Below are 25,849 nucleotides of genomic sequence, written 5' to 3'. Positions count from 1 at the left end.
TACCAAATTTTAAAAAGAATTCTAGTTCACTCTAGTTCATATAGTAACTCGACACAAAGATTTTTTTGCATTAACTAGAAAACAACTTTTGTTTACTTGGGTTATACCATGTGTGTGTGTTTGGGGAGTGGGGAGATAGTTTAAATCCAGATTTAGGATTACAAGTCAAAGAAATGCAAAGAAGATCATAGATGTCATGGGCCCATATGTTCGTAGATGTTTTTTGACTTTTTGCCCTGAACATGGGAATGATCTTTGTACTAACATAGCTGCTGTTCTTGCTGTGTGGAAAAGATAATGCATACAACAAATAAGAAGTTTTTGGATCTTCTAAATGATTTGATTGACATGACAACACACAATCTGACAAGAATGGAGCGCACAAAGTATGAAACTTTAATCACCATTCACGTGCACCAGACAGATATCTTTGACGATTTGGTAAGTTTTTGAAAACCTTTAAGAGGCTTTCTGCATGGAAGTTTTTCACATATGAAAATTTATAAACAAATCTTATTTTCTGTGACTAACTTGGATCTTAGTGCTGTAATATAGCATATCATACTTAGCTTGATTTCACACAGATGTCATGCAGAGTTAAGGCCGAATTACATATATGTATGTATAGGAGTTCAGACTTCAGTTTTTAAAATGCTTGTTCATACCCATCATGGAAAAATTTACGGTGAGCAGGAGTTTAACTTTTAAAATGAAACTGTTCTCTCAAATTCAGAATTTGATACATTATTTAATTGAAATGCAAAATGAAAATAAGTCCCCTTAGTATTGCTGTCATATGATTTCCAGTCCAGCTGATGTGTTGATTTAAGGTAATAGTTATTCAAAGATTGAAGTGGTGAGGCTCCATATATTTGAAAAAGGTGGCAACAATAACCAGAGCAAATAGTTTAAACTTTTACTATAATTGAGTTGCATCAAACTTCCTTCAGATAAGTATTTTGAATATAGGAAACTATAATTATAAAAATCAAAGACAAATAACTTGAAAAAAACTTTCATTATGCAAAGGTCAATAATTCAGTGCTGCATTGTTTACTTATATGTTAGAAAGATAAAAATTAAATACATGTGTAAAGAAAGATAGAAAATCACAAAATAAAATACTGACAGAAAGAAAACTGCCATCTTCTAATATAGGCAAGGGGTATTATCCTCTGCCCATAATTTAAAATTTATGTTCATAATTGCTTTTTAATAGGATATTTCATTATAAATATTTTTATGTCATATTACAATAAAATTAAATCACAGAAAACTGGTTAAATTTAAAGGGTCTGTCTGTGAAATAAAAAAATCAGAAGCAAGTCCAAAACTGGGTAAATTATCCTTAATTGGCGCATGCAGTATTATCCTTTTCGATCAAAACATTATATTTCCTGCTAAACACATCCTTTTGTGATTGAGAAAAGGTAGAGGAAAGCAGCTAATAATTCTGAATCTCCTCTTCACCTTACCTCACATCAGCAATGCTGGTAACCAGGACTACATATTCTATAAGAAGCCAGTGGCTTTGAGATCGAGTGTCAAAAATGATGATTCAAGATGTATTAATCTGCCTGAAAGCTAAACACATGTGAGGAAGGCTCATGCTAAAAAATACATCCCAAATAAACAAACACATAGACACGTATACAATATATTCAAGCATTGCCCACTCTTTAGTATTTTTGTGAGTAGCGGCACCAGATACCATTCAGGGTAACCAATATTGTTACTTAATTTATTGTGCAGTTTTTCATCACTGTTCTTCAGTCTCTCTGTAAGACAGAATTCGTAATCTCTGTCCACAATTCAGAGGCATTTCAAAGTGGCCAAAAGGTTTCTAGCATGTCATTGACAGCTCTGAAAAGAGAATTCTACCTATCTTGGCTCCTGACTTACTCTTCCAACTCCTGAATGTGTTCAGAGGAGACTTTTTTTTTTTTCTTTTTTTTCTTTTTTTTTTCCTCCCCTGTATGGAATTTAAGATGAATTTGTTATACTCTTTCACTTCTATGTTAATGATATTTCTTTTTTATTATAGGTCCGTATGAACGTTAAATCTCCATCTGATTTTGAATGGCAAAAACAATGTCGATTTTATTTCCTTGAAGACCTGGATAAATGTGTTATCCGAATCACTGATGTAGAGTTCACCTACTGCAATGAATACTTAGGGTGCACAGACAGGCTTGTTATAACTCCCTTAACTGACAGGTACTTATAAAAAATTGCATTGCATAGTACTAGAGCTAACACTTAATTCCTTTCACATAATTCCTGTAACTTTCAGGAGAAGTCAGAATGCTTTCTTTGGTTGCACTGTAGTGCTGCAATATCGATGATGGACAGCAGATGTCAGTGCTTATGTACTCAGCTGGAGAAAGAAGGCATCCTCGGGAGGGGGCTTGAATTCTCTTAGAGTGTTAGCTTGGTTTCTAGGTGCTGTGGTAGACATGGAAAAACTTAGTTGTGCTCAAGATAAGTATAGCGAACCCCCATACAATTCCTAAACAGAATGGATCTAAAAAATAATATATTGCTGCTTGCAATAAACTAGTAGCTGCACCAGACTTTGGAATGGTGGGAAGTGATTCATTTGAAGTCACTCTAGAGGAAAAAGCACTAGCTCAGGACATAGCATGGAATAACTTATGCTAATACCTTTTTGAAGAAACACAGAAAAAGCTCTGAGGGCAGTGCATAAGTAGAACTTTTTATAGCAGGAGAGTTAGTCATACAGCACTGTACAAACTCCATTAGATGTATATTTTCCTAAAGTACTTGTAGTGCTCTAGCTAGGCAAGAGGTAAATATGTACATGAGCCAGAGCTTGTTGGTTTTTTTACATGTGGACAGGAATGTCAAGATACTGTACATGTTCAGTCATTTGTTGTGTGAAGAAGGACTGCAAGCCTCTTAGCAGTATGTGCTACTGGATTTTATATACTACTGGTATTTCAGACTTGCCAATTTCTGAGCCAAAATTATGCCCAGTGAGCTATTTAATAGCCAGCCCCCTATGACTTGGATACCTGGCTTTTAATATGTAACACATATCTGCCAAATTCTGTGTTGTGTACCCTGTTATTCCTATGCTAGATGGAGATCTGTTTGTGGCAGTAATCAAGCAGTTAATTAGTGGATATGGCAGCACTACCACACAGCCAAATTTCTTGCCCACCAGGAGAGACAGCATCAAGAAAATGGTTTCATGTAAGATCTGTTCACAGAATTAAAATGCAACTTAATTAGTTAGAGACTGATTTAAGGTTCTCCGTCAGATGAGTTTGAAAGCTAGTGCAGAGTGACATTATTGAATAAAATGAGTCATTTGAATGAGTTTAGACTATAATAGTCATAACAAAAATGAACAGAAATATGTGTCTGGGGGTTTGGACTCAATGATCTGCAAAGGTCTCTCCCAACCTCTGACATTCTGTGTTTCTGTTATTTTGTGATTCTGTGTTTGGGCAAACCTAGAGGAGCCAAACAGAGCTGCAGGACTGGTGGCTATCCGCTGTCATACGTTGAAAGATTATTTGAAGCAGATGTATTTTCTAGTGCTGGCATACCAAGCAGTGTTGCACAAGATCAGAGTTTATTCCCCGTATAGGCTTTTTCCATATTACTATTTTAATATTGCTATATGGACTTGTATGAGCTTCTGACAATTTTCAGGTAATGATATCTTTACTTCCCATTAATCAACTTGAATTTAAGGGCTGTTTAATTATTTTGTGTTCAGAAAGAACACAAAGCACATGATAAATGCACACTAGTGTTAGTACATTGTGTTAAAATAATGGGACGGAAATTGAGTGTTCTGAAACATCATATCAGACACACACCACGTCATGGCAGATATAAAAATGAAATGCAAGTTCTGTTTCAGAGTTGTACTATGTATACAGTTTGTCCTTGTCTCTTTTTCAGTAGTAGAATTATTAGGAGTGGTATTTTTTTTTTTGTAAACTGTTAACTGATTACTGAGTAACAAAGTGATAAAACATTGTTACTGCTATTATATGAGAATGAATACTATATTATTTTATAAAAGTGGTTATAGCTGGCATTTGGGTTTTTTCAGTGCCCATTTTCTTTCTCTAGATACATTATAAAGCTGTTGACTCTCACTGTCAAATGGGCTTACTGGGATTTTGGAGCTAATGTAGGTTAGAATAGGAGTTTTACCATATCCTGCAGTAGTCTCCACACCATCTGGGGAGGTGAGACTTGAAACTGGGGTTGTCAAGAAGAAGGTGATCCTAGGACTCATGGGTCCCCCCCTCTTCTTCCTCTGTTGCCCTTTAGAATCTTGCTCTCATCCATTCTTCTCCTGGGACAAAAGGATTTCATGTGTGTAGCAACACTACTGGTATGGAAATATCAAGAACAGGAGCTTCTTCCAGCCTCTGACAGAGAGCCCATCTTGTGTGCTCTGAGGAGAGAGTATGAAGAAGGGGAAAAAAAGGCAGAAACCCAGCAGGTCTGGGTGCTGCAGTGTAAGACTGAGTGATGGAGGGAGGGTGTGTGTGAGAAAATCACAATACTACAGTATTTTGGCATTCAGCATTTAGAATTGGCTTGTGCTTTTCCTGGGTTGTTGGAGTCATCGCTGTGCTGGACACATGGGTTTTCTGCAAGTGGAGCAAAGGTGGTACCTGTTAATTCAGTTTTGCACTGTGCAAAGGGGGTGACTTGAGAACTTACCACAGGGAATCATAGAATGGCTTAGGTTGGAAGGTACTTTCTAGAGAAGCACACCCATTTCTGCCCCCTTTCCCAGCTCAGTATAATACAACTGTTGTGATTACATTGAAGAATTTCAAGTAACTTCTACTAAAAAAAAAATGATAGAAGTCTTTCTTCTGTCTCTAGGTGTTACATCACACTGGCACAGGCCCTGGGCATGAGTATGGGAGGTGCACCAGCAGGACCTGCTGGGACAGGGAAAACAGAGACGACCAAAGACATGGGCAAATGCCTGGGAAAGTATGTTGTTGTTTTCAATTGCTCAGACCAAATGGACTACAGAGGACTTGGCCGTATCTATAAAGGTAAGAAATAATGTGGTTTGTTAATTTTAGAGTCATAAATTTTTGTCACTTCACTAGTGAGTTAGCAATAATTACTTAGGGTATTTTCTTCTTTGTTTCTGTTATTTCCAGGTGCTCATCAACTTTTCTTGATATTTGGTTATTTTCCCTTTTTCCTTTTTTCTTCCTGCATGCTTATATATATATAAGGCAAAAATATAAAATATATATATATCTTCATGTGTTTGCTGTCTTTGTCCTTTTTTCTGTTTCGCTTTTAGTCCTGTCTATGTGTCTTATTTAAAACTCTAGAGCTTTATTGAAAACAGGAAATTGAGGTAGTGGTCAAATTCTGACAGCTTTCAATGATAAGCAGAGCTTTGAAGTTAATTATGCAACCAGTGGTCAGGTAATCCAGTATCTGTGGGCTCCCATTATATTTATTTTGTTGGATATAGGTACTGTTGGTTATGAAGTCCAGCAGACCCCAGAATACCACCATTTTTTGCAAGAGTTGGGTTCTTAGATCTAACGCCACAGTATTATCATCATATGCAACAAAAGCTAAGTAATACTGTGTAATTAGTCCTTGTTATCTGACTGCTTCATCTAATGGCATTCTGGTGTTCAATATGAGTTAGAAAAGATGATTCTAGAACTCAACAAAATTGATGTTTGGGCAGCCATGGTGCATTTTGAAGTAGCAATGCTGATTCTTGTATTGTGTGAAGTTCATTGTACCAGGTTTGTAGTGTACCTGTACTGATTCGTCTGTGTGTCTCACATTTCTTAGACACAGAGAACTCTGTAGTTCGGGTCCTTTGATTTCTGCTTTTACTCCATTTCTGTATTTGACATATGATGTTCTGTGTGAGGACAGCAACATGGCAGGGCACAACAAAACTGCACTGCCTCTAAGCTGTTAGCTGTGTACGTATGTCTGGGCGTATGCATGTGTGTCTATTTCCTTTCCTTTTTTGTTTTAAACACCAGCAGCTTTGCAAGAACTGAATTTATTAAGAACTATGGGATATTGGCCTTGTCTGACAGTTGGATTTCCTATCTCCACACAGCAGGTGGCATTACAGAACAAGTGATTGGTTTTTTCCTTTCCCAAGAAAAACAGTTTGACTGGAATCTCGCTTCACTATTCTGTAGAGACATTAATTTCAAAAATCTTTAATACATTTATAGAAAGTGTAAGAGACAACATGATATGGGAAAATGTTGTTTTGTTTTTGTTTGGTTTTGGTATTTATTTTTGTTTTGTTTTAAGAATGGATCCTAGTAGTGGTGTCACACATGTAACAAAATGGGACTTCACAGTCACACAGCACTTGTGGAGGGCAGGTTGGTGACAGCTCGTAACATCAACTGACCAGTGACCATCAGAGAAGATGAAATAAGCTGGGTCCAGGGTCCACCTAGGAAGTTCAGTCAGAAACATCAGAAGGCAGGACTAGAGGTACTATGGATAGTTTTGGGATCCTCCAGGAAGTCCAGTCAGTGAGTCAGGAGAGCAGCAGATAGGGATGTGCCCAGCCGTACATACAGCAGAGCTCAGGCAAAGACTGAAGACTAAGATCTACCTGAGCTGAAAGGCAGCTCCTGGAATGGAAAACAAAGAGTGTTGGTAAAAGTCTCAGCTTAGGCTGCTCAGGGTAATTAAGGCCTGTTGGTGCATCCAGAACCCTGATATTCCTCATACATAAGGGAGCACATTAGTTAAAGGTCTGCCACACCATTAAAGTCAAGGAACTTTCTTGATTTGTTTTTAATGACTGTAATACTGAATCTTTCATGTTTCAAATTTTGTAGCTCTCCATAGAGCTACTTTAATCTTTACTTCATTATAGCATTTATATGTATTCCTTTGCTTTTAAATTTTGTGATTAAGTCCATGTGACTTTTTGTTCTCTTCAAATTATTTTATTTTGGATCAGGTTTTTTCTTTATAATATCACAGAAATCAGAAGCTAATTTGGTTCTGCTGGTATTGTTTTTTGCCTAATGTTACTCCACTAACTTTATTTAATATTCTTCCAATATTACATGAGTAAAAAGGATCAATTAATGCAGCAATAATAAAAGAAGTGGTTAATATGCATAAGAAAGGTAAATAGTGACTATATAAGAAAAGTGACTATAAGAATTATTTTAATTTTTTATTTCTTTTGCAGTGTGCAAAAACTGACAAGTATTGATTTGGCTATGATAACTGATCATAGTAAAAGATAGGACAGAGTAGAAGAGGGCCAGAGAAGAAACATAAAAGGGGCTTCAAGGGGATTTGGTGTAAGATGAGATTTGCTACAGAAATATCTTCAAGGGTAAGAGATCAGACAAGGAATAGTAGAGGGAAGGGAAGGAGGATAATGTAAGCAGAACAGGTCAGAGCAAAGACAAGAGAAGAGAAAACATGAAAGAGAAAACAAAATGAAGGAGGCAATGCATGTATTAATAGTACTTATTATTGATTTTTGAGTACTTTCTTTTCCATTAGCCTAAGTGTCTTAAGGAAATAACGTTACACATAAACCACCCCTTTTTTTTTTTTTTTTTTTTTAACTAGTGTCATATAAAGTATGCGAATTTAGGGAAGCTCTGATGATAGTTGCTCAACATTGCAAACACAGAGACCTTTTCTTGGACATAGGCTTGATTTCTGCATTCAGCACTGCCTTCAAACAGCTTAAGCCAAACTGAGCTCTACCAGCCTAGTGGAATGAATTAGATACCTCTGAACCTTTGTTTGTTGCACCAGTTAAAATACTGATTCAGGTGGAGTAGGAAATACTAGTTCTGGTGTGGGCTTTAGGGAAGGAGGAGATGGCATCTGTAAAGTTCCTGTGTAGACCTGCTGGCCTTTGTCTCTTGTGAAATAGATGTGGAATAGCAGGAGATGACGTAGGTTTCCCACTACTGGTCTGGAAAGCTGCCACTGTAGACTCTCCTATTTCAATCCCGCTAACATAATACAGAAAGCATCCTTCACTCCTAAGACATTAATTTCATGATGTTTATGGATACCAATGTCTGTCTAGAACTCCATGGCTTGTTCCAAATAATAGCTCTAAGTGTGACATCAGATTCTGCTCTCTTGGACAGCAGGATGCTACTCTCCAACAATTTTTGACAAATGAATTAATTCTTATGAAATGCTGCATTGCCTCTGTCAGAAATGTAGTGGTTTGTGGATTAGATTCTCTGTTTTTCCTTTAGGTAGGTTTCTCTCAAGATCATCTTCGACAATTTCACCCCCTGTATAAATCATCTGTATAGATGATTTTCTATGCTATATGCACATTTATGCTTCTAGGTTCTATAGATAATATTTTAAAACACTTTCTGTTTTATGGTTGCTGTAGAAGTCTAGAATTATTTGTGAAGTTTACTTGTCTTTCTTCCAAGTGTTAATTCTTTCTATGTTATTAATGCACAGACCACTTTATTCTGAGTTGTTTTACTCTGCATTCATGGTGTCAGTTCTTCTCACTTTACATTAAGTTACATAGAACATGCTATATTTTGTATATAAGTTATTCTTGCTTGAGCTGATTTAAAAAATATTTTTCTTTTTGCCTTTTTAGGTTTAGCTCAGTCAGGTGCATGGGGTTGCTTTGATGAATTTAACCGTATTGAGCTTCCAGTTTTATCAGTAGCTGCCCAGCAGATATATATTGTACTTCAGTGTAAGAAAAATAAGAAACCTCAGTTCGTTTTCACTGATGGCGATGTTGTTGACATGGACAGAGAATTTGGCATATTTCTGACTATGGTATGTGTATGAATATGTATTGTATGTGTATGAATATGCATTGTTATAAAAAATCTCTTCCTATTGAAACTTCCCCTTGAAATTTTGCTGTTGAAGTCCTTGGAACTGTTGGTTAGAAAATAGTGAATGTAGTTTGAACAATGATATGGTCAAATAAATGATGGCATTTTCTCTTCCCCACACTTTCAACTGCGCCTTAGGATTTGAGGTATGAATTTATCACTAAATACATACCTTAAATGCTTTATTAGTTGAATAATTGACAGATGTAGACTAAAGCTAAAACCCTCATCATTTTAGTCTAAGTCTGCCAAAAGAAAACAGAAGTAGCTGACCACTGCAAGGACTACTGTAGTTGGTCTGGTCAGTATTTCATCACCTTAAAGAACTTGTGACCATGATCCTTCTGTATGACAGCAGGGAGGAAACAACCCTCACTCTGGTTCATGATGGCTTCTAGTAGTGCAGAAGGTGAAGAAGGAAAGTGTAATTGTACCTTAAAAGATGATATTTATCACCCCGTCTTTACCTGACAACTCAATATGGAAGCATTTGTCTTTATTTCAAGATTTCCTACTCTTGAACAGATGTTAAAATTATAATTTTGATTTGAAAAAAGGACAAATTAGTGGCACACAAAGGCCAATGGAAAGACAGTTTGTAAACAGCTGGAAGAGTTTAACAAGTTATCACTGCATAGCCAGTGACTACTGTTCTCACAGCTGAGCAATGCAGGAGTCACACAAATGACATAGACATGTTCATGGAAAGGTCAGATCTGCTTGTTTATATTATGATCAGTAATGGCTTGCACTGCTTGGCTGACTTTGCACTGAAATGGTCTGGGGATTCTCATAAGAGTCAGTAACCTCCAGCACTGGAACACTACCAAGACCATGAGGAACTAACCATTTAAAATTACTCCAACAAGATCTCTAAGAGGTCTGTGTGTCTTGAGCATCTCCAAACAACACATGTGATACCACATACTCCATGAAGTGCAGTTTAGGCAACTGTGTAATGATGTATAATTGTGACACGATGAATGGTACCCTTTGTAGGCTGGCAGGCGGTCCTCTGTTTGCCAAATAATTATCAGAGAAGACAAACCATCCTATCCTGCTTGCATTATAAAATATCTTATTTTGCATTTCTCAGAACCCTGGCTATGCTGGAAGACAGGAACTTCCAGAAAACCTGAAGATTCAGTTTCGCACAGTTGCTATGATGGTGCCTGACCGCAGCATTATCATGCGAGTCAAGCTGGCGAGTGCCGGTTTCCGAGACAACCAAGTCCTCAGTCAAAAATTCTACACACTCTACAAACTCTGTGAAGAGCAGTTATCTAAACAGGTAAAATAAACATTTGTCCAACTATAAGCTGTCAGTGGCAGGGAATGTAGAGTGTATACTTTCATAGAATATATGATTATTTTGACACTCATGAACCTATTGATTTTATAGGGTTTTCAAGTTCCAAAAAAAGAGTTTGACATAATTAAGTTTTTATTTTTCAAACTAATCTTTCTTGTAAAGGGAGTTCAGTTTATGAATTTTAAACAGTGTGTCATTATTGGAGAAATTATGAGGAATGGTGTGTAGTAGAGAACTCATTTTTCAGTCTCCTTATTTAAGAAACTACTAGGCTTACTGGTTAGACAGTGTAAGAACTGTAAATAACTGAAGAGTGCCTAGAAGGCACTACATTGTTGACTGCTACCTGAAAAGTGCTATCCTGTTTGGTAGGAGTGTTTAAGTAGAAACAAAGGATAAAGCTGCTTTTAAAGCTGCCTGTTGCTTATGCCATATGCTGGCTGTCCATAGAAGGATTTAAAAAAGAGATCATATGAAGTGTGTAGGGAGATAGCAGCTCAAATGAGAAACCTGCTTTAGTTGGGTCCTAGGCTGGAACCTGGGCAAATTGATTATATTCTCCATTATATTACTCAGTTCTATACCACATATTTATTAGTGACTATGTTGACTTCCATGCAGAAATCCTGGACTGTATGAGAATAAGATAGTGGTACATTGTATTGGCCTTATTTCAGAGTAAGAATTTCTATTCATTTCTCCATACTGTAATTTCACTCCCAATACATACAACCAAACTGAATTCTAATTTTTGTTTCTCTCAGGTTTCTTTTTCTGGGAGAGTTTTATTCACCAGCTTTATGTTGTAGGTTAACTTTTGCAGGGTCATATTTGCTACTTTCATATTACACTATTGGCTCTCAAATTCATTTTTAGGGAATCTGAATCATCCTGAATTGATCTAGCATCACTCGTGTTACTCCATTTGTTGCTGTCCAACATATTCTCAGTCCTGTCATTTGCCTGTGTTTTATAATTATCAGGCTCATAGACTGCATTTACCAGAAGATACTATTACAAGTCTTAAGTGAACTGTGTGGACATTATTTAGGAAATCTGTGTATGCACAGCACAGCTTCAGCAGTCAGCAACATATTAAAAATATTTTATATATATATATATATAAGCATTAATATAAGTATTCAATATAGATCTCTCTTTTTCCCTTCAGACTAGGCTTCAATAGGATTAAGTTTTCTCATTGCTTCAGTTTGTGGTCATTTTTGTCCTGGACATGATTCTTTCCTTCATTATCGAAGAGTCATTTAAGCAGGCATCAGAAATTTGGCCATCTACCTCTGAAAAAAGTGCTTTGCTTGTTGTAATTGTTTTACCCATGGACAGTGTACTTCAAAATAACACACCCTACCAAACAAAACTTAACTGCATACAAAAAGAATTTTAACTAACTTAATGATGTAAAGCATTTTGTATGTGACCATTGCTGCATCTGCGCTGAGTTTCTGAACTTCTTCATCAGGATGTTTGTAGCAGACATCTGCCACAATGTTGATTACAATATTATATATTATAATTATATATTATTATAACATGTATATATATATAATATAATAATCCTAACCCAAATCTTCTTAATTGGCTCATCAGCCATCCGAAGGCATAGCCTTTCACTGTTAAAGGCCAACTCCTACTCTGGCCCTACTGTCTTGTCCTTTCTAAGTAATCTGTACCCATCCATTGCAGCACTCCAGTCTTGAAAGCACAGTATATCTCTCATCCCAGTTAGACTGTAACTGTGTAACTGCACACAGGCCTCTAGTTAATTTCTCACTTTTTTCTTCAGTGCTGCATGGATGGAAAAGGCATTTCAAGCTGGCACCTAATTTTACTGGTTACCCAAGGGAAATGTGAGAGCTTTTGCCATGATGCTTCTCTCACAGCCCTTCCTTATACATTTGAGAACAGCTGCTTTTTGGCTTTTTGAACTGATTTTGTTTTTTGTTTTTTGGTTTTTTTGTTTGTTTGTTTGTTTGTTTTGTTTTGTTTTGTTTGTTCTTTTTATTCTTGAGGTTTCTCTTGTCCATCTCAGACTGCATCTTTTGCTTTTCAACTGAGTCAACCACTTCCTCCTTTGGCTGAGAGTTTCTCCCCCCACCAGCATTCATAGTTGCAGTAGTAATGGGATATTTTGAGTTCCTACAGTTCCTCATAAAGTTTGTTGTAGGCTGAGGAAATCATCTAATGTGATAAATGAGATCTAATGTGTTCATCTGAGTAGGTATGGGAGTCCCATGAACTGTAGATATTTGTAAGACTACTGTGGGACAAAAATTGCTTATGTCTACCAAGAGAAGTAGAACTATAAAGTACAGACAGGCTTTCCTAGAGGCATATAAATCTGTCCTTCCCAATGGATCTTATTTATTTAAATTTTAATGGTAAATTTTAAATTTGAAGTAAATACGCCCGGGTATCTAGGCAGCTGATTTGAAAGAACAGGGTCATATAAGGAATCAGTGCAATAGGAACTGGCAGAACATTGCCTGCTTCCAGCAAATGCAATATACATCAACAGAAGAAAATTTAAAAAAACCCCAAGTATTCACCAGCTAAATTTACCTTCCACAAAATCTAAAAGGAATTGCCAGAAGGAATACATGAAGTCCTCCAGACATTTTACACACACAAATGCAGACTCTATAGACAGAGGAAGTCTGACTCACAAAAAGCCAAAGGCACCCTAAGTGAGAGTCGTCTCCTTCAGTAAAGAAAACCATAGAATAAACCTTTGCAAATGTAGGAAGCCCAAGGTGTCCACAAACCTGTGAAACAGTTATTCTGACAGAGCCCCCACATCTTAATTCTTTGCCTTTGTTATGGGAATTCTAGCTAAAGTTCCTGACTCCCTCCTTTCACAGATGCTCACCCAGATTGGAGAAAGCCATAGAAACTGTAGAGAAAAACAAATCTTGAAAACAAACCAGGCTATAATCCCTCTGTTTAATGTGCTTTCCTATGGAGAAAACCACTGATGCCCCCCTTCTTGTTTTTTCCCCCACAACAGTAAATTATGCTTCTATTGTTCACATTTTTACTTGCAGATTTTTAATTCTTCTTTACAAGAGCATCAGCTCTACCACTGCAATCCATTTTGCCCAAGTGTAAACATTTACCTGCTGCTACAAACAATGCAGTAATGGAATAGCTTGTAATCCACTTTTGTCAGTCAATTCTAGTTGTTCTGTGCCATTCTTGAAATGCAAAGCAGTTTTAAAACTGGAAGACTGATTAAGAAAAATAAATTATTGTTGCTTTGAACCTGCATCATGTAAGTCAGTTGGAACACACAAGAAAATTGTCTTTAAAAGTAATTCTAGTTTATTTTAAATTTTTTGATAGATGTGTTTCTTCAAATTTAACAAAGTCATCACTTCCATAGAATCGTAGACTTGTGTAAGTTGGAAGAGACTTCCAGAGGTCATCTTGTCCTTCTTATAACTCAACATGGATCAATTTAGAACAGGTTGATAATGCCCTTGTTGAGTTTTGCATCTCTGAAGGGGTGGAGATGTTCAGTCTCTCTGAGCACCTTTTCTGTTTAGGACCACTCTCATTGTGAAGAAATTTTTTTATTATACAATCCACTGTAATTTCCCCTGCAGCAAATTTTGACCATTATCTCTTCCTGTCACTTGGTCATACTTTTTGGACTCACTCCAGTATGTCAATTACGGTCATCTAGCAAGGAGAAAAAGAAACACGTCATGTCATGATTCTGGATATTTCGCTAGGACATTATCATTTGCTAAATTATATCATACTTTGTCATCAACATGTAATTTGCTTTCCAGACTTCACAGGAAGTTGTTAATCCTTTTATCTTAATGCTTCCATCTGCAAATGAGATTTCCTGGCAGTACCTGGCTGAACATTCATGTCTAACTTTTCAACTGTAACAATGTGGCACCTGGTTGAATAAAAGAAAATGAGGCTGGGTGGAGCCTTGAGTGTTCGTCCATTTACCTTTACAAAAGGAAAATAATTCTTACCTAAATAATTTACTACAATTTTTTGTGACTTTCCTTGACATTTCCATTTACAGCCTGCAGTTTCCCATGCAATCTGTTCCACAGTTTCATTTTCCTTGTGTTGATAAAGTTTTAGAGAAAAGTTATTTTGATTCTTCCTTGCTGTAGTTAAGTACATTACTTCCTGTCTATTCTATCTGTTTACCTCTTTACAGGCATATCTTGCACATTGAAGACTTATCATAACTCATCCTACACATTTTCTCTTCCTACTTCTACAGTAGAATTTGATTTACATCTTCCTGGTACAGCGTGTTTTCTAGTCAGCTAATTGTCTTATTCTCTAAATTTTCTTCAGTAGAGTTAATCTGCAAGTGTGGAATCCAATTTTTGGGCATAGTGCAGAACTGCCACTGCAATGGCAATGTCCTTTCATCTGTTCTAAAAAGGACATTTTAATATTTATTGCCCACTGTAATTGTAGATAAATCATTGGGGAGCTTATGGCTTCATTCCAAGGTCAGATATTTTTACACAATTCTTCTTCACCTGACTTGTTTCTTAACTGTATGAAGAGTTATAGCTCTTCTTTGTTTGTGCAGTTGATTATTTCTGTCTATGTAGTATTCTGCACTTTATTTAATTGCATCACACATAGATAATTTGAATTTCTCTTGGTAATTTTGAATCTGGTTGTGGTTTTGTTCACCAGCTTGATATAATCAGGAAACCTAATCAATAAGTTATTTCACAAAATTTTGGTTGTACTCAATGTATTGTTCCAATTTGTCAGCCTGGGAAATGGGAGTGGGGGCTGGGGAAAGGTGTTGTTTTAATATTCACTTTGTTTCTCACCATCCAAATATACTTCAGTTGGTCAATATTAAATGAATTTTCCCCAAGTCAAGTCTTTTTTCCCTGTGATGGTAACTGGTGAGTGATCTTTATCTTGACCCACAAACTTTGTTTTCATTTTCTTTTCTCCCTCTGTCCTGTTGAGCAGGGGGGGATGAGAGAGTGGCTGGGTTGGAATCTGGAATCTGGCCAAGGTCAGCACACAGCAGATAGTATAAAATAGGGTTTGTGCAGTTGTTCTCAAAAACATTTCTGACTGATCAGAGGGAGAAAATATTCTCCAAATGTAATACTATCTTTACTGCCTCCTTCCATGTTTGTCTTATCACTTAGTTTCCCAAGCAGCTGGCCTTAGTGGAGACTCCATAAATTACAGCATCAATGCTGACAGTTTTCCTTCTAGGATTTGCATCAGTGGTTGAAGAGGAACCAAATTATAGAACATTTAAATATATTTCAAGATCTATGTTAACTAAGACAGAATTGTATGTTAAGGTACAAGTGCTGAAATAAAGTGAATATTTCTGTTATGGCTCTGCAAATATGCAGCTGCATCTGTAGTGTTCCAGCCCTTACCTGCTTAAATCCAAGACTGGTTAGTTTCACCTCTATGGTGCACATGACTGTTGGAATAATATTCCTTCTGTCCTGAAACAAGTTTTTATGGAATCCTTCACAGAGCAGAAAGTCATGAAGCACAGAAAAGGATAGGCTTACATAGAAGAAATTATATCTGAATAATTTCAGTATGTTTCTTCATATCAGCAAGATACTGGTCCTCTCAATCAGAAATCCCAGTACCATATATCAAGAGAGCAACAGTCCTTGCAGGAGCTGAAAATAGAGGGATAATCTGCAGATCTGTGGTTTGCTGTTTGTGCATTTTGCAGATTATGAATTTAGGAAAATTACAGAAGATGAAGCTATTACAGATGACTTGTAAAAGTGGTAGTCTGCCGCAAAAAAGGGATAGCTTGTAGATACGGACATATAACACTGGATAATGTCTTCAGGATACTTCAGGACAGCAACAGAACTGAAAATTCTGTGGAAAAGATGAAGAGCTGTCAGAATAATGATGTTTGGAAATTCAAGAGCATAATTATTAATCAGTTTAGTTTTCAGCCCTCTCTTGATTTTAAAATGTTAAATCTTTGTGGAACCAATTGTGCTTATGTGTTATTTCAAGGTTCACTATGACTTCGGGCTTCGAAATATCCTGTCTGTTTTAAGAACGCTTGGAGCAGTGAAAAGATCTAATCCCAAGGAGCCAGAGAAAACTGTAGTGATGAGAGTTCTGAGGGACATGAATCTTTCCAAACTGGTACTGTAACGCTGGTGATGTTTCCAAAAATGAGTACTTTGTTTGCATTTTTAGGTGTATTTATTATGCACTTAGAAAATACATTTTTCTTCAGCAGCTGGATAAATTATTTTGCAGCTTTTAATATCATCTGTCAGTGAGTGGAGAGTCAGAATACAGCTACACTCTGAAGGTTTGTCTTTTAAAGAGAGGAAAAGACATGAGAAGTCTTAGCTGAAAAAATCATTATAAATACCATCAGAATCTAGGGAACCTAACCTGGTCATCCAGTTTGCTCTTGTTTTTATTTTTTTCTGCCCTATCGAAGGAGAAAAAGGAAAAATGTATTGTGTTAACTTCTAATAATGTAATTAAAGATCCTTCTTAATCCAGAATATCAATTTATAAATATCTTAGGAGTCTGTTGCCTTTTCAGAACACCATAAAAATTACTCTAAGTAAGGTAATTGAAAGCAGCTAATGCCTGCTTTTATAGTCCAATATTTTTTGGTATTACTATTTAAAGTATTCATCTTTTCATTGCGGTAATTGCAAGGTTATAGCATATCTGTACTCTGTGTATTTACCTTGGGAGCTAGTTTTGTGATGGAGCCAATTACTGTGCTTCTGATATTAATCTATTCAGCACATCGGTACATGTGTTCAAACCTATAGGCATGCTTCATTTGTTTACAGAAGAAAAAAAAATCATAAAATATCAAAGGCAAAATACAATTTGAATAAATCTTCCTGGTTTGTGTGACAAATGAAGATTTGTGAATGCATATATTGAAGAAAACTATATTAAAATGTTAACATTTTTATAAGTTTTAAGTGTTTAGAAATTATTGCTTGTGATTCTGTTGTCTGAAATTCACTTAATGAAACTGATTGATAATTATGATATTTGTTTGGGAAAGATGGAATTTTCCACTGTCATATTTTAAGTAGCATATTCCTGAAGACTATTTACAGCTGTAATAATAGTATCAATGAATCAATAATGTAATTTACTTTATCCTTGACAGGTGGATGAAGATGAACCTTTATTTATGAGTCTCATTAATGACCTATTCCCTGGAATTACTCTGGATAAAGTTGGGTATCCTCAACTACAGTCAGCCATTCAGAAACAGGCAGAGGAAGCAGGGCTTATTCATCATCCACCATGGATACTTAAACTTATTCAGCTGTATGAAACTCAAAAAGTCAGACATGGTTAGTATGCTAGATGGGGTTTTGAGACTGCATAAAAGCATATTTTTTATATTATGTGCTAGAGAATGCAAATTATTTCCACAAAAATGTATTTTAAAGTTGAATAGATGCAATTTTTTAAGCCTATATGAGTATTTTGCAAGAGAACTCCTAAGACATTTTTTTGGTGTGCAGTGCACACATAGTGAGATTTTAGCTCTGTTGTATGAAATTTTTATGGGAAATATGAGTTTGGCCTTCAGTGACTGGAATTTCTGTGAAAAAAGTTAAATGTGGATTATACATTGCAATTCATAAACAGTCAATTTTTTTCAGTGTTCTGAAAACAATAATTGTCCTCAGACACAGTTCAGTCATGAAGCTCACGTTTAATGTTATTGTGAGCTTATGATGCTGAGAAGATTACAAAAATCTCTCAGAGCTTTACTTTGATATATACTACCAAGAATGCAGCACAATTCCAAGTTCTTTTTGTTCAATATGGTCTTAGAACCATAGAATGTTAAAGGTTTGCAGATCATCTAGTCCAACCCCCCTGCTCAAACAAATTGACCTAGAGCAGGTTGCACAGGATCACGTCCAGGCAGGGTTTGACAGTCTCCAGAGAAGGAGAGTCCACCACCTCTCTGGGCAGCCTGTTTCAGTGATTTATCAGCCTCAAAGTAAAGAATTTTTATGTTAAGATGGAACTGTCTGTGTTCCAGTTGGTGCCTGTTGCCCCTTGTTCTGTTGCTGGGAACCACTGAAAAGAATCTGGCCTAATCCTCTTTGCGTCTGCCTTTATAAGCATTTGTAAGATCCCCTCTCCCAGTCTTCTCCAGGCTAAACAGACCCAGGTCTCAGCCTTTCCTCACAAGAGAGATGCTCCCATGCACTAATCATTTTCACAGACCTCTGTTGGATTCTTCTTCTTGTGCTGGGGGGCACAGAACTGGGCAGAGCACTCCAGGTGCAGCCTCGCTGGCACAAAGCGGGGGGGGAGGATGACATCCCTTGACCTGCTGGCCACACTCCTCTTGATAATACCCCAGGATGCCACTAGCTTTCTGGGCCACAAGGCCACACTGCTGGCTCATTCTTAACTTGTTGTCCACTGGCACTTGAAGAAGCCCTTCTTGTTGTCCATGACACCCCTTTCCAAATTTAATTCTTAGTGGGCTTTAGCGTTCCCCATTGCCTCTGTGAATACTCTTATAACAGTAGCATTCCTATATTTCTCCCAAGTAGGCAGTCCCTTTTTTCCACATTCTCTAAACTTCCTTCTTCCACTTGGTGTTTTCTGAAACTTCTAGCTCATCCATGCAGGTCTCATTTCTCCTTTGCTTGATTTCTTACTCATAGGGATGCACAGATCTTAAGCTTGGAGGAAGTGGTGCTGACTATTAATCAGTTCTTTTGGACACCCCTACCTTCTAAAGCCCCACCTGACTAGAAATAAGCTTACCTACTACTGGACCAGGGAGGCTGAACAAAGGTGGCTTCAAGAGGTCCCTCCCAATCTCAGCTACTCTGTGATTCAGTGAAAATACATTTTTACAGTGCACAAAAGGCTAATGAGTAGAGTTCATCCTGTTTTAGGATGGGTACCAAAGATAGTATTAAACCCAGGTTTATAATTCATAGCGGCGTAGAAAAAAAGGAAACAAACCTGCTTTGAAATGTCCCTGATCCCACCAAGCTCTAACAACTAAGGGTTTTTTCATATATGAAGGAAAAAATATAAAGGAAATGCAACCAAAGTAACAAAGATTTATGAAGGTGCCATCCTTTTTATCCTCCATTTTAATGCAATAATAAGTGAATAATAAGCCTAAGCTAACAGAACAAACAAAAGGAAATACCCATTTGCATAGCATGGTATGAGATCTTAATTATGCAAAGGTTTAGTTCAGATTGCTGGTTAGATGAAAGAAATGGTTAATGCTGTGCTGTGTTAATAATTTACATCCAGGTTCAATGTTCCATATGAAATCCTAACAGGAAAAATGTGTAAAATACATGACTTCTCTTGGTTGAAAGAGAAGTAATACATGCAAATGGTGTGCTTATACACACAGGCACGGCACATGTATACATGGAGATTCAGTGCCATGGATCTTGAAATTTCTTTTGCATAAATTTGATCCAAATGTAGTTGAAACTAGCAGAAAAGCTATTTCGTTAGTATTGAGGGGCTTAGATTAAATCTCTCCATATGGAGCATAAGGCATGAGTAAGTGATTCTCTGGTGACCCAAACAGTATTTAGGAATTCTCATTTTCCTTTAGTTTTAGAGGCAATCTGCATTGTACTGGCTTAGGCTTGTAACTTGGGTTTGGGATTGTTTGTTCCACAAATAACCTCAACCCTTGTTGAAGAGGTTTTCAAAGCCACCTAAGGACTATGTTATCCAGTTTCCTTTAGGATTAATGGTAGTTCTCTAGCTCCTTTACATAAATTTAGAAGTCTAAGTTTGAATGTCCCGTCTGCTTTTGGACAGTCTCTGGGCCTCTTGAATTGTTGATTTAGAAAATAAAACTAAAAAGGATCAACTGTAGGATCAAAATGTCATCATTAATGAAGACATGGCTTCTTTTCCTTAGGCAATTCACTGATGAAAGTAAAAGTGTGATTGATGTTAACTGTTGTTTATGTTAGAGTAATGCAATTAAATTTCAACATGAATGAATAAAGGTACATTTTTTTTTGTTATTTTTACTTTAAAAAGGTACACTTGATTTTTTTATATCATTGGGAACTACTCATTCTCACTAAATACGTTTAGAAATTAGTGGTTTTGTTTACTACCAATCATGTCAATGTCATTGCATGCAAACATCAAAAGGCAGTTGTCTTTTCCAATTAGAAAAAGAAACAGAATTGCTTGAGGGAGGATGCAGACCCACATAGACATGCCTATCATAACAGAGCATACATTCATAGAGGTCTTTTAACAATATTTTAAAATTCAGTTTCAGTCAACACTTAGCAAGTTGAGTGATAAACATTGGTTTTTTTTTTTTGCACTGACTTATGAAAAAATAAAGCAAGGATCGTTGATGCAAAGAACTATTTGATGGTAGCATGGCATTTTGCCATTTAATTTTAATCCATGTTTGTATTGTTTTAAGGTATGATGACTCTAGGTCCAACTGGTGCAGGAAAGACAAAATGCATTAATATTTTGATGAAAGCAATGACAGATTGTGGTGCTCCTCATAAAGAGATGAGAATGAACCCAAAGGCAATCACAGCTTCCCAGATGTTTGGTACCCTTGATGTTGCTACAAATGATTGGACAGATGGTATTTTCTCTACATTATGGAGAAAAACTTTAAAAGCAAAGAAGGTAATGGGTATTGTAGCATGGTGGTTAATAGGGACATTTAATACTCTTTCTGTAAGGTCTCATTAACTGTAATTTATGTGAAATATCTTGCATTATAAAATCAGATGGGAAAATACAGTGTTAGTTTTGCCTTGTGTCTGAATAACTGTTCTCCAGAGTCACAATTGCATGTCTCTGCCAGAAAGCACAAGGCTTTCCAAGTACTTGAGTTTCCAGAACTAAATTGGAAAAGATTTTAAGGGTTTTGCTTCCTTCTGTAAGCAGGTAGTCCTGTCATTCAAATGCAAAAGCAAGAGCTACTTTGTGTTTTGATGTGAGGACAGGAATGTTAATTCTTCTGTCTGGTTTTATGTCATTGCCACTCTATTTCACAAATTATAGCAGAATGGAAGATGCTCTGTCAATATAGACATTTCCATTCCATTACCAAACCTGCAGACAATGTTTCTTGGAATTGTAATTACAGTGAAATCTTTCAAAGTTTCATTCAGTTCTCACGTGGCAAATGTGAAGCTTTATGTGAAATACTGAGGTAACATCCCACAAGGGCTGACTGCTTGTGTCTATAACTGTATTTAATGGGAAATATTTAGTCCACTTTATTGGATGCTGGACTGGATGATGTATTTGTGCAGCAGAAAGGGACAGCTTTATACTTAGAATGTTCCCAATTAAGTTTTGTCACTGTTCTTTAATACACTTTTTGATGTGACACAGGATAAAAGAAGAAGAGTTAAAATCACTGAGCAAATTATAAAAACTGCAGATAATGCTGAGCTTATCAGCACCAAATTATAACTTCTAATTTAGATCCAAGAGTTTGTTCTCTGGGATTATGTAAATGTATCTTTTTGGTCATTGTATATATATATATACATATAAAAATATATATATATAAACATATATATATATATATACAGTGTTTATATGTATATATAGTGTGTATATGTATATGTATATATATATATAGTGTGTGTGTATATATATAGGTATATATATTGTATATATAACATTGTATATGTTGCTTGTGCTTGTGTCTCCCTTTTTTAGGGTGAGCATATCTGGATAGTTTTGGATGGCCCTGTTGATGCAATATGGATTGAAAATCTGAACTCTGTTCTGGATGATAATAAGACCCTTACTTTGGCCAATGGAGATCGTATTCCAATGTCACCCAGTTGCAAAATTATTTTTGAACCTCACAACATTGACAATGCTTCCCCTGCAACAGTTTCTCGTAACGGGATGGTCTTCATGAGTTCTTCAGTGTTAGATTGGAAGCCTATTTTAAGAGCTTGGCTGCAAACACTACCTACTACATACTCAGATGTTTTATGGAACTGCTTTAATGCTGTGTTTCAGGTACTTAATTCAAGAACTCGAGAGGGGAAAATATTTCATTTCTTATTCTTTATTTAATGAAGCATTTTTTCTTCCTCAGTGCTTTTGCTATTATTTACTTCTCTTTGTTTATGCAATAAAATAATGATGAAGGATTTAAAGCAATAGGGAAAATTATCTCTAACATTAATGAATGAGTGAAACTGTAACAGATGAATGATTTGGATGTTTTGTTTTGTCTGCACAGGTTTGTTGGCAATGAATTGTTCAATCTATGATTATCTTATAATGTATGTTGGCAAAACAGAGAACTTCTGTTTGGCTGTAATTCTTACTGAAATTTTACCTCTTGATAGAGGTAAAATGCATAAAGGGAATGGATAAATTTCCTTGATTGTTTTAAATTTGAAGAAGTAAATTCAGAAAGATATTAAGTTAGATTCACTCTGTTGGAATCTTCCTCAATTTCTGCTGCAAAAAGAATGCATTTGGCCCATTGCTTATTTTTTAAAGACCTCCTATAATTCATACCAATTAAAGGCAGTTCTATGCTCTGTGGTGTTCTGAAGCCCAGCCCAGATGACTATAGTGTTGTTTTTTCTGGTTTTATAACCCATGATTCTGTTCTGAAGGAGATTTTTGAGATGGCATCACTTTGATACGTTCCCTGACTAAGCTGTTCAAACAGCAGATCCAAAGGGAGAATTCTGAATGTTTTTTCCCCTCCATCTGGCCTTAGCATACAGAATCATTAAAAAGGTTTGATTAGTGTTATGGATGGTTGTACTCAATAGTGGATGTAGAAGCATAATCTCAGTAATATACTGTTTTCAATTACACTGAAATTCTAAATTTTTTCTTCAGATTTTTTAAAAAAGAAACAGCTATTGTTTTGCAGTCTTTCACTGTTGCTATCTTTTGATTTCCTCAACATCTGTGGAACAAATGCAACTTACATTCTTTACTTTTCCCTTGGCTCCCTCTTGCCAGTTTACCAGTATAATTGGTGTTGGATTTCATGGGGCTTTATCTTGTAATATTTTCCATCATTGTTGGATTTTACAAATGCAGTTTTTAATGAACTTTGAGTGACATATTGGGAAGTTTCTTTATAACTCATGATAAGTGCAAATTTTGGAATGCCTTAACAAATGTCTCATTACAGATCTGTTTCATTTCAGTGGCCATTTACTTTAAAACCAATATTTAACAAACTATTCATTTTGTTTTACCTCCAAAACATAATAATATGACATAGTATTTACTGCAGCAGCAGAACAAACAATTCTGATAATGAATTTTAAAATATGCTTCCAAAGTAATGTATATGGATGTCAATTTACTGCTTATTTGCCACAATTCTATTTATTTTTACACAACAACTTGCTCTGAAAAAATAATAACCACGTTTGAAATACCCAAGCCTGCAGCAATAGCAGTAGTCCAGAAAAATGTGTATTTTATTAGATTGAGAGATAAAAATGCAGTGAAATACAAAGTTAGTTCTGTGCTGAAGGCTGCATTTGGAACTATCAAAATGTAAATGAAAGCTGTCATGCTGTCAGTCTTCTTTCACTTTTAATGAGCTATCTTTTCTTCTCAGATAATAGAAACCATAATGATGATTTTACAGATGAGGGTAACACTACTTTTGTATTCAGGTATTTTTATAGTTACTATTTTTCCCAATTAAAAAAAAACACCACCAAAAAACAAACAAACAAGCAAACATAGGAATAAATTTTAAAAGAGAAATTGTGAAATGAGATACATCAACAGTGGTAGTCAAACCCCAAATACAAACCTTGTTGAATGTAAGGCTAAAAAGAAAAGTGTGGATATAAGCAGCTTACAGATATCTTATCTATAGAAGGAAATGAGGATTGGGGTATAGTTGGAAATACAGCAACTAAGGAGAATCAGTCTTTAAATATAACTATAAAGAATTTTTGAAATAAAACTAAATCCAACCAAAATAGTTGTAATACAACTGCTGCAGTAATACAGGTTTGTCTACAAGAAACACACATTATTTAGCCTTAAAAAATAATATTTGCCCCTGAAAGTCTGCATATTGGATATAAACATTATTAGTGATGGAACAGTAATAGTACAATATAGTTGTGAACAAATGGAAGAAAGTATTTATTGTTGTAATCTACATTATAAATTTCACTGTAAGCCATTAGTTTTTATATAGAAGACAAGAGGTAGCCCAAAAGATAAGGGTAAATTAAAAACAAACAAAAACCTACCAAAATAACACCTGCAAAACAAAGTTATTTTGAATTGAAATTATCTTTAAGTCCTTTCTGTTCCACAGAGTTTTTTTTAAAACAGTGATGTGAAGAACTGGACTTTCACCCTCCCTTTCCCAGTTCTTTCTTTTCAGCAGCATTTCCTTCAGTAATTTTTTTAGTAATTCAAGTAATTTCAAATAAACTTCTGTCCCTAACTAAGGTCTCTACTCTCTTAAATTTAGAAGCTATATTGCCAGTTTCTTGTGTGTGAATGATGCTGCTGCCTGTAAGCAACAGAAATGCTTAGCTGATGGAAGTAATTATCTGAGACGGTTTCAAAGAACTGAGATAATTACAATAATTACCTGAGTGATGTTATTTAGTTTGTCTGCAAAGTGTGAAGCTCAAACCAGTGATGGATGTTACATGAGTAACATCAGTTTCAGCATGTTTCTGTATTGTTTAAATGAAAAAAAATCTAGTGATTTTTAAATTACACTCTTTCCTTTTAAATCATACTTTTTTTTTTTTTTTTTTTTTAATAAAATCTTGTGTCAGACATGACCTATTCTACATTAAATCTCACCCCCTAATCCTATTTGGTAAAAGCTGCTATTGGCTCTGGAGGATAGAGTTGAATACATAATCTAAAGAGTTTCTCAGTTTTAACATTTGAATGCTGATGTTCAAATTAATATTCCCAATACTAATAACTTTTCATCATTTCGTTCTTCCTGTGCTTGTCTAAACCCTTTGAGTATGTTTCCAACTTCTTGTTGAGCATCCTACAGTCCAGTGAGGTCCGCAGTACACTGGGTGGAATGGGCAACATCTGCCTTAATTTTGTGGTCTCCTCTAAAAGGATAGCAAATTCCTGACCCAAACTCTTTGCAATTTGTGTGTATTTATCATGGCCTAATCTTTTCCATACCCTCTGTCTAAGCAAAGTACAATAATGGGTAGTTAAAATTCATGCTAATTGCTGTCTTGATCTTGCATCCTACTTTTTTCTGTGTGTTGTTTTAAAATTAATAGTAATGATGTATTAGCATATATGGGACTTATTTTACTTTTTCATAAACGCAGAGAATTACTCAGATCTCACTGGAATAATAAGTATGATGAAATTCCTTCTGGTGAAAATCTGGCTCTTGAAAGCAAAGACTACTTTGGTTCATGAAATATCTTTATTCTGAATATCTCCAATCAATTATTAAACAATTTGCAGTGCCCTGTGAGACATCTAGACTATTTTAAGGATGAAGAAACTGAATCTTGGAGAGATTTAGGTCCAAATTTTGAAGGTTTTTAGAGGCAAATTTCACACACAGCCTTCAGTGCCTTATTTCTACCTATTCCTTGTGGAACCCACAAACCTCCCATT

At 35.9% G+C, this 25,849-nt stretch overlaps 1 protein-coding gene across 1 annotated transcript in view; it reads left to right on the top strand.

Annotated features, from left to right (window-relative positions):
- Nucleotides 1-25,849, top strand: part of LOC103530705 (dynein heavy chain 5, axonemal) — a 157,844-nt gene that overhangs the window by 48,425 nt on the left and 83,570 nt on the right. Inside the window, exons 39-47 of the mRNA XM_030444932.1 lie at nucleotides 295-441; nucleotides 2,045-2,217; nucleotides 4,882-5,060; nucleotides 8,630-8,817; nucleotides 9,976-10,170; nucleotides 16,225-16,359; nucleotides 17,367-17,556; nucleotides 20,667-20,884; nucleotides 21,935-22,246. Coding sequence (XP_030300792.1) covers nucleotides 295-441; nucleotides 2,045-2,217; nucleotides 4,882-5,060; nucleotides 8,630-8,817; nucleotides 9,976-10,170; nucleotides 16,225-16,359; nucleotides 17,367-17,556; nucleotides 20,667-20,884; nucleotides 21,935-22,246 — 1,737 coding nt within the window. The remainder of the gene's footprint in view (nucleotides 1-294; nucleotides 442-2,044; nucleotides 2,218-4,881; nucleotides 5,061-8,629; nucleotides 8,818-9,975; nucleotides 10,171-16,224; nucleotides 16,360-17,366; nucleotides 17,557-20,666; nucleotides 20,885-21,934; nucleotides 22,247-25,849) is intronic.

This window comes from Calypte anna, chromosome 2 (genome assembly GCF_003957555.1).
Source record: "Calypte anna isolate BGI_N300 chromosome 2, bCalAnn1_v1.p, whole genome shotgun sequence".
Classification (NCBI taxonomy): domain Eukaryota; kingdom Metazoa; phylum Chordata; class Aves; order Apodiformes; family Trochilidae; genus Calypte; species Calypte anna.
Note: the sequence above shows the minus strand (reverse complement) of the source record. Positions and strands in the feature narration are given on the sequence as shown.